Source organism: Epinephelus moara, chromosome 21 (assembly GCF_006386435.1).
Source record: "Epinephelus moara isolate mb chromosome 21, YSFRI_EMoa_1.0, whole genome shotgun sequence".
NCBI lineage: Eukaryota > Metazoa > Chordata > Actinopteri > Perciformes > Serranidae > Epinephelus > Epinephelus moara.
Window position 1 is genome coordinate 41,091,499 of NC_065526.1, and position 9,382 is coordinate 41,100,880.

Here is a 9,382-nt window from a genome sequence, read left to right on the forward strand (position 1 = left end):
GACCCTTTTAAGTTTGTGCCAGGAAAAGGGGGGGGGGGGGGGGGGGGGCAGCTCAAAGCAGAAAGGCTAGAGGTTGAAGAATATTTGAGAAATACATATTCAGATTTAGAGAAGAATAGGATAGTAGGTTTTCCACCAGATATCCCTCCATTAGGAGGTATAGAGCATGAGATGGAAGTCACGCCACCTAGGTGGAAGGAAGTTCAGGAGGTGGTCAGGCATGCAAAGGCTTCTTCGGCCCCAGGGCCTAATGGAGTCCCCTACCGGGTTTATAAAAGGGCACCTGATATCCTTAAATTTTTGTGAAAACTGCTAAGAATAGTTTGGGAGAAACAAATAATCCCAAGAGCATGGCGTAGGGCAGAGGGTTATTATTATTCTTATTCCTAAGGAGAAGGAGTCTGTGGACCTTAGCCAATTCCGGATGATTTCTCTCTTGAATGTAGAGGGGAAGATTTTCTTCAGTGTAGTAGCGCAGAGATTAGCTAGCTACTTAGAAAGGAATAGCTTAATAGATACTATGGTGCAGAAGGCAGGAATACCAGGTTTTGCAGGGTGTTTAGAGCATACTAGCATGATCTGGCACCAGATTCAGGCAGCGAAAATTAACAAAAGGGACCTGCATGAAATATTTTTAGATCTTGCAAAGGCGTTTGGTTCAGTACCGCATAGCCTCATTTGGAGTGTGTTTGAGTACTTCAAAGTGCCACAGGTAGTTGTTAACTTCGTGAAGGCATATTTTCAGGATATTAGGTTGTGTCTAAGTACGGCAGGTTTCACAACAGGTTGGCAGAGGCTAGAAAAAGGCATCATGGCAGGGTGTACAATTTCTCCATTAGCATTTACTATGGCAATGGAAGTAATCATTAGGGCTTCTAAGTGGGTGGTAGGTGGGGAGAGACGGCAGAACGGGTTGCATCTTCCACCAGTTAGGGCTTACATGGATGACATGACACTGGTGACCACAACAATGCCATGTACAAAGAGGCTACTAGAAAAGGTAAATAAGAACCTCAAGTGGGCCAGCATGAAGATCAAGCCTAGTAAGTCTAGAGGCATCTCGATACGTAGAGGGAAGTTAAGTGATAGGAAGTTTGTCAAAGATGATGAGGAAATCCCAACAATTAGGGAAAAGTCAGTAAAGAGCTTCGGTAGGTGGTACAATGTGGAGTTGAATGATGAGGAACAGGTGGTGAAATTTAGAAAAGATGTGGCGGAAGGATTGGATAGAATAGATAAATCAGAACTTCCAGGAAAGTTGTGGCCAATTTATGAAATTCCAACATCCGTTGTGGAGAGAATTGAAAGGTCGGTTAGCTCCTATATTAGGAAGTGGCTGGGCGCTCCTAGGTGCCTAAGTAGTGATGCATTGTATGGAAAAGGGATACTTCAGCTGCCAGTATCTAGTTCAACAGAGGAATTTAAATGTACCAAGGTCAGGACAGAGCTCTTGTTATCTGGGAGTAAGGACGTGGTAGTTGGTTCCAAATCCAACCAAGGGGAGGAAGTGGAACCCAAGATCGGCAGTTCATGAGGCAGAGGCAGCTCTTAGGCATGCAGAGATTGTAGGTAATGTTCAGTTTGGCTGGGGAGGCCAGAGATTGTAGGTAATGTTCAGTTTGGCTGGGGAGGCCTGGGGCTTGGCTCAGGCAAACCGGTATAGAATAAAGCAGGTCTCAAAGATAAAAGAAAGCTGGTCGTGGAACAGATACGTAGACAGGAGGAGATATTAAGGGGTGCAAAGATAGTGGCCCAGGCTAAGCAGGGACAGTGGTTGAATTGGGAAACTGTAGAGAAGAGGAAGCTTAGTTGGAGGGACCTGTGGAGTATGGAGGAGAATCGTATTAGATTCCTGGAAGGGGCTACATACGATGTGTTACCAACCCCCCAGAACCTAAAACTGTGGGTAAATGGGGACCCATCATGCCCATTGTGTTCAGGTACCCTAACCTTAAAGCATATTTTGTCAGGCTGTAAAGTTAGCTTGTCATAAGGCCGATATACATGGTGACATAACCAGGTGTTGAAAAGTTTAGCTGCAGGCATTGAAGGGAAACGAAGACAGATAAATTCAGAGGGTTTTAAGAATAGGAGTTTAGCAATGCAGTTTGTCTGTGAGGGGGGGAAATACAGAAGGGATAAGTTAGTAAGGAGGCAAGGGTGTGGCCGCCTAGAAGGTGCTTGTGATTGAGCTTGTGAAAGATTTAGGGTGAAAACTTGTTGTTCCCCAAGAAATAGTTTGTACCAAGCAGAGGCCTGACATAGTGTTGTGGTCGGTGAGTCAACGGATAGTTTATTTCATTAAGCTGACAGTTCCTTGGGAAGACTCAGTGGAAGAAGCCTATGAAAGACAAAAGCTGAGGTATGCAGACTTAGGAGCAGAAGCTGAGCAGCGAGGATGGAAAACTAGGATTTGTCCAGTCGAAGTGGGGTGTAGGGTATTCATAGCAAGATCAGCTGTCTCGCTCCTGGGGGAACTCAGAGTGCGGGGACAGAGTTTGAGGAAGACAGTGAAGGAAATGTCAGATGAAGCAGCCAGAGCTTCTGTGGATTTGGATGAGGAGGGATAATGTCAGTTGGGGAAAAGCCTGAAGCAACCTGTGAGCTCTGGTGAATTCCATGCCCAAAAGGGTTAAGGCAGTGCTAGATAATAATGGTTGGCACATAAAATATTGACACTTTAGGCACAATTTGGACATGTTCACTGTTGGGTGTACTCACTTATGTTGCCAGCTGTTTAGATGTTGATGGCTGTGTTTTGAGTAATTTTCAGAGGAAGGTAAATCTATACTACTATACAAGCTGTACACGGACTACTTTAAGTTATATCAAAGTGTCATTTCTATAGTGTCGTCCCATGAAAAGATATAATGAAATATTTGCAAAAATGGGAGGGGTGTACTCACTTATGTGAGATACTGTAACTATAATTAAGCTGCTAGATAGGCAGGGCTATCATACCAAAATATAAACTAGAGATCTGTAGAGAGATAAAAATGCCAAAATTGTTTGGTCCCCGTGGGTGATAGGGGCCTACCAAGTTGTGAAAATGGTCCCTTTAGCCCCTGGACTAATAGGGCCCCATTCTATTTGTCTGTTTGAAGTTCTGGCTGCACTACGTACCTGTCAGGGGCTGGTGACATCAGATGGTGAGGTGAATAATCTAATAACCTACTTTTATGATAAGATGTCATTCTTTGGCACATGTAAATGCAATTTTGGGGTGATTGGCTTACTTACACTGAAAAAAAAATATAAACACAACACTTGTTTTTGCTCCCATTTTTCATGAGCTGAACTCAAAGATCTAAAACATTTTTATATACACAAAAGACCAACATTCCACAGGCCACAATCAACAACCTGATCAACTCTATGCGAAGGAGATGTGTTGCACTGCGTGAGGCAAATGGTGGTCACACCAGATACTGACTGGTTTTCTGACCCGCACAGACCCCCCCAATAAAGCAAAACTGCACATTTCAGAGTGGCCTTTTATTGTGGCCAGCCTAAGGCACATCTGTGCAATAATCATGCTGTCTAATCAGCATCTTGATATGCTACACCTGTGAGGTGGGATGGATTATCTCGGCAAAGGAGAAGTGCTCACTAACACAGATTTAGACAGATTTGTGAACAATATTTGTGGGAAATGGTCTTTTGTGTGTATGGAAAATGTTTTAGATCTTTGAGTTCAGCTCATGAAAAATGGGAGCAAAAACAAAAGTGTTGCGTTTATATTTTTGTTCAGTGTACATTAATAATGGCAAACACATATATACATGCCTTTTGGATTTTTTATTCTTTATTCCATATCCACCTATAATTCATGTGTGTTTAGGTGTATACATTTTTTAAAAGGAGCAAGGTACTGATGAAATTTCACCCAAAGATCATCCAAAAAATTTTCTTAAGCTACTAGATAGGCAGGTGTATCATACCAAAATGTAAACTAGAGACATAGAGGAAGTCAAAAATACCAAAATTGTTTGGTCCTTTTAAGTGATACCAATTTGTGAAAATTAGCCCCTTGGCCCCTGGACTATTTAAGAGATTGGCTGTGTCTTTCTGAAAGTTAAGATCAGGACCTACCACACACGTTTTTGGCATGCTCACGTGGTTTTACAGACAACAGTGTTAACAAAGAGAGAATGTGTTGCCCCAGTGCCTTGGGGCCTGCTAAACATGTTACGGCTCCTTAATTAGCAAGTTGACTTTACATAGACGGCATATCTTTTCAGTTTCTCCTGACATTGTGTTGTTTGGTTTGTTCACCGCTCCGCGACATGCGCATTAGTGTTGAGGGGCAGAGGCCTTGATCCCCCCCCTGCTCTCTCACTAAGTAGTCTCCCTCTGTCTCCTCTCACTCAGCCTCGTTCAGCCTCAATCTCGTCAGCATGCGCCCCACACCTCGCGATTGCATCGTCATTTAAAAAAGACATTGTGAAACAACCTTTCTATCGCCGATAGAATAATACATATACATATACAGTATATATATATATATATGTATCTTTGTTCAAACACATTGGTCAGGGAGCCAGACCAACAGGTCCGTGTACAAGCCAGGCCATTTTTGCCATGTACACCTACTCCCTGTGCATGCATTTGCCCTGCTAACTGCCAAATTCAGCAGTAGGCCTAAGCACTAAACGGCCAGTGGTTCTCAAATTTTTGGTTTTATGTAGTGACTACAGCATCATTGGCCGATATAAGCTATATATGGCCCTAAAGGCTACAGCTACAATAGAATTTTGTGGGGAATATTTTTAGGTTATTTAACTTCGACCTGTATGACTCTCATGTTCCAGGTGTCCATGACTGTTGATGATGTGGAGATCCCCGTGCATGTCATCGGAGACCCTGCATACCCCCTTAGAAAATGGATGATGAAGGGGTTCACCTACCATCATGCACTCACTCAACAGCAGCAGACTTTCAACTACCGCCTCAGTTCAGCAAGGGTGGTTGTGTAAAATGCCTTTGGACATGTCAAAGGTCGCTGGAGGGGCCTGGCCAAGCGACTTGACATCTCCACTGCCTCTGTGTCTAACGTCGTACTTGCATGTCATGTTCTCCACAACATTTGTGAGCTCCAGAGAGATGATTTCTTACCGGAGTGGACCTTGGTTGAAGACCACATCCGTGCATATCCTGGACATACTGCTCATCCACATGCACAGACACGTGCTGCTCATCAAGCTGTCCGTGAAGCTATTATGTCCATTCTTTGAATTCTGCACGGACTACTGATTTTATTTTATTTGATTTGACACTATATGGCTGTTGACATAATGCCAGTAAATAAAGATACTGGAAAGACTAAGTAAGTGATGCTTTTCATTAAGTTTTAGTTGTTTAAATGATCCCATTCTGTTAGAGGAAAAAGCTCCTTGTTGTGAGCTAGTGGTACATTCTATTATCACATCTGCACTTGTATTAAAATAAGTAGCATATCTATCTCAGAATGGCAAGGTTATAATACTCTCTATTTACCATTATTTTCACTTTCCATTCACATGACCCCACACAATACTTGCCTCTTTCAAGACAATTATCACCTGTCCCAGACTAATTGTGCTCTCCACTTATGTTAAAAAGAAGTACGCTGTCTGAACAACACACTGAATGGCAATGTAATGTTCTCTGATTATCATATAAATACAGGTGGACGATAGTGGTGAGGTGCTGTGGTGCAGGAACCGGCAGTCAGTTGATCAAGTCCCGCATGAGGGTTGCCTGTTCTTGGAACATGCCTGCCAGCATAAGGAACTGTTCCACCCGTTCCCGTCGGTCTTCCTCCCGTACTGCCTCTTGCACCTCTCGTTGCAGCTCAGCTTCATGAGCCACCTGTCGTTCAGGGCGAATCCGCTCTCTCTCGTCATCCTTACGGTCCATGGCCTCCATCAAGTCTGTAATTTCTTGGGCCACTAGCTGCGCCTTTGTTGCTTTTCGCCGCTTCGCCGACGGTGGCACTTGATCTAAGAACAATACTCAGTTAAGTCAGATGCTACATTGGCGAACACAACTTCATTTAATAGCAACGGACAAATGAAAATAGACTGTAGACTATATAAACACGTTATTCATGACATGCAGCTCTCCCACCCACACACATCCAATAGCAATGAGCCTGTCTCACACACACACATTCTTGTACTTTTAGCATGAGGCTAATGAAAATAGACATGGCCAAAACAAACACTAGCCTAATTATCACACCAGCTCTCTCGCACACGGTGAAAAGAAAAGCCAGGGGCTTACCTGTTTGGCTTTCTGTGCCGTTTTCGACGTTCTGGCTGTCAGCTTCCTCATCGCTTCTCTTGGTAGATGCTGGGGAGGCAGGAGCTGGTGGTATCGCATTCAAGCTGCCATGAATGGACACTGGGTTTGCCGAGCCCCAAATGCTCTGGCACAAATTGAAATATGGCCAGTCGAGCTGTCCCCTGCCGCTCCCTCTGTCGTGGTCGTTCACTTTGTGAAACTTTTTCTTCACATTCTTTAACTTACTAATGACTTGCCCCTTGCTCCAAGGGAAGCCGCGGCTGGTAAGTCCTTCGGTGATTCTATCGTAAGTCGGCCCGTCCCTCACCGTCCCCGTCATCTGCCGGTTAATGGCCTCTTCATTTGCGAAGACAGGGAGGGCGTAAATGGTAAATGGACCTGCATTTGTATAGCACCTTTCTAGTCATCTAGTGACCACTCAAAGCACTTTTTACACTACGAGTCACATTCACCCATTCACACACACATTCATACACTGGTGGCCGAGGCTACCGTACAAGGTGCCACCTGCTACTCAGTTTGTTTTTGCAATTCTTTGTCTCCCCAGCTGCTCATCTTTACAGCGTCTGTCAGGTTTGCTTTTCCCTCTTGCTACTAGTACTAGCTGCTCATTCCTGCTATCAGCTGTTTCCTGTTTATGCACCACCAGTGGCTCGCACGTGTGGCGTCATCAACAGCTCCTCCCACAAGTCTTCAACAGCCCCTCCCGTTGCGGAAGGCCGCCTTGGTCTGTTTAAACTAAAAGGGTTCCGCAAATATGACTACCCTACGAGGCGGAAAATTGGGCACCTCGGAACCAACTTGCCAATCCGGCTCTGTGTGTCTAAACGCTAAATCGGTTTTATTGTTATTATAGTTATGTGTGTTATTGTGTACTTCAACAGCCACACTTTAAGTGCTGAAATTTCCGATTTCCATGTAGCACTGTGAACACAGCGCAGTGTCCACAAATGATGAAGAGCCATACAGTCTTGCAATGATGGCGTCCGGTTCAGCAGGCCCACCTACTGGAGCCAGCACACAGGTGAGAAATGTTCAAAATGAGAAGTCATTTTGTGACAATATACAATGTTTCTGACATCTTCAAGTGGTGAATTGGCAAAGCTGGAAGTTAAGCACAGTGCTAACGTTAGCATCGAGTAGCTTAACGTTATTTAGTATTCAGACAGTAGTAGGTACTGTGTGAAAAACAAAGAAAATAAATAAACTGAATAAGGGTAGTGCTGTTTTGGCTGCGGGAATGCATCAGGTGCTGAAAAAACCTGCAGCAGCCTGTGGTGGAAAAGGTTGATCCATGCTACAGTACAGTAAGGCCTGATGCTCTCAGCTAGTGTTTGTGAATTGTAGTCCTTACAGCAGTGGTTCCCAATCCCAACCTTGGTTCAGGACCTCAAATGGGACTGCCAGATACTTAGCCTAAATAATTGATCAATTACAGTTAAATTCATCTTTATAATGGTAAAAACACAACCTCAGCCACCCAAATGAATATGGTGAGACAAGAGAACTCGAATAATAAATCAAAACGGGGGACACGGGAAGTATGTATGAGTGTTTGGGTGTATGAGTGACAGTATGGGCGTAAAGAAGAAAGCTAGCGACATGCTAATAAACAACAACACTAGCAATGGGTGCTATGGTAACGGTAAGCAAACCTGCAGCTGGTTTCGCTCCAGCTAGTTGTTGACCGCTTTCGCAAGTCCTAGTGAGTTCATATCGCAAATAGATGCATGGTGTGAGCGCGAGTGCGTTAGACCTATGCTTAACTTCCAGCTTTGCCAATTCACCACTTAAAGACGTCAGAAACATTGTATGTTGTCACAAAACGACCTCTCATTTCTCACCTGTGTGCTGGCTCCAGCAGGTGGGCCTGCTGAACCGGACGCCATCATTGCAAGACTATATGGCTCTCCACCATTGTGAGTGGACACTGTGCTGCGTTCACAGTGCTACGTGGAAATCGGAAATTCAGCACTTAAAGTGAGGCTGTTGAAGTGCACAATAACACAGATGACAATAATAACAATAAAACCGATTTAGCCATGCAGGATATTAGTGCATGCCGTGAAAATGGAAGTTTGTCACTGACATCAGTTTTTTCATTGCCAATCACATGGTGTAGCGTACATAAAGTGTTGAGTTGAACTGTTTTAGTTCCTACATTCCCTGAAGGCAACGTGATAGGGGAAGGTCCCTAGCCTTTTTGTTAAGCTGTCTGTCATGATTCCACACCCCACGCTAGATCAGGGCCAAAAGTCTGAAACTGAAAAAGAACGATCTGAAAGTGAAAAAAATTGATTTGAAACTGTAAAAAATAAGATCTGAATCTGAAACGATAAAACATGCAACTGAAAGAAATAGGATCTCAAATATCTAAATATATGAAAGTGAAAAATGAAAATAAATAATTTATTCAAAAGAATTACCAGAGTGAATCATAATTATATTTAACTTGATTTTTTTTTTTTATACAATTATTTTTATTTTGAATACATTGATGTATTTTTCAAAATTCAAGATCAAAACTTGAATTTTCAGTTTCAAATTTTATTTTTTCAAGTACAAAACATTCGGCCCCAATATAGCTCCACAACCTCCGCTACACCTTCAAGGTATTCCAAACGATCTTTATGGAACTTGATTGGGGAAACTTAGCAACAAAGTCCTCGCTCTCAAAAACAGGTTCTTTAAGTAAAGGGGCAGAGGATATGCTGCCAGTAATACAGGACATTTGAACTGTACTCTAAAGTGCAACACACACCGCCGCCGTACGCCGAGTGTCAAAACACCCGCCTCCATTATATTCTATGAACCAACCCACACTGGCGCCGGCTGACGCACCGCGCCGCTCTGCTTCAGCCCACTGCTCTATTTCCAGCGCGGCTGGCGCTCATGGCGGCGCTGCGAGAAAAGCCTTTAAAGTACGTCTCGGCTGCCGTAGTATCAACTCCGGTTGTTTCAAAATTTTAATAAGACGACTTTGATAAGAAACTCACCCGTGAAATCCAAGTTGTTGTTGCCTCAAAGTTTTTCCTCTTCTTCTTCCGTTACTAGCAGTTGGCAACCGTTGGCGACTAGTGTAGGTACAGCCACCTAG

General features: G+C 43.7%; 3 protein-coding genes across 3 annotated transcripts in view; 1 reads left to right on the forward strand and 2 right to left on the reverse strand.

Annotated features, from left to right (window-relative positions):
- LOC126408993 (epidermal retinol dehydrogenase 2-like) overlaps positions 1 to 9,382 on the reverse strand; it is a 209,093-nt gene that overhangs the window by 21,306 nt on the left and 178,405 nt on the right. The gene's annotated exons all lie outside the window — the stretch shown is intronic.
- Positions 49 to 2,150, forward strand: LOC126408988 (uncharacterized). The gene is made up of 2 exons (XM_050074840.1): positions 49 to 1,569; positions 1,608 to 2,150. Exon 1 carries the CDS (start codon positions 425 to 427, stop codon positions 1,532 to 1,534), a length of 1,110 nt encoding a protein of 369 aa, XP_049930797.1. The 5' UTR covers positions 49 to 424; the 3' UTR covers positions 1,535 to 1,569; positions 1,608 to 2,150.
- Positions 4,033 to 7,073, reverse strand: si:ch211-174j14.2 (uncharacterized). The gene is made up of 2 exons (XM_050074870.1): positions 6,265 to 7,073; positions 4,033 to 5,981 (listed from the first exon to the last, which is right to left on the reverse strand). Exons 1-2 carry the CDS (start codon positions 6,602 to 6,604, stop codon positions 5,710 to 5,712), a joined length of 612 nt encoding a protein of 203 aa, XP_049930827.1. The 5' UTR covers positions 6,605 to 7,073; the 3' UTR covers positions 4,033 to 5,709.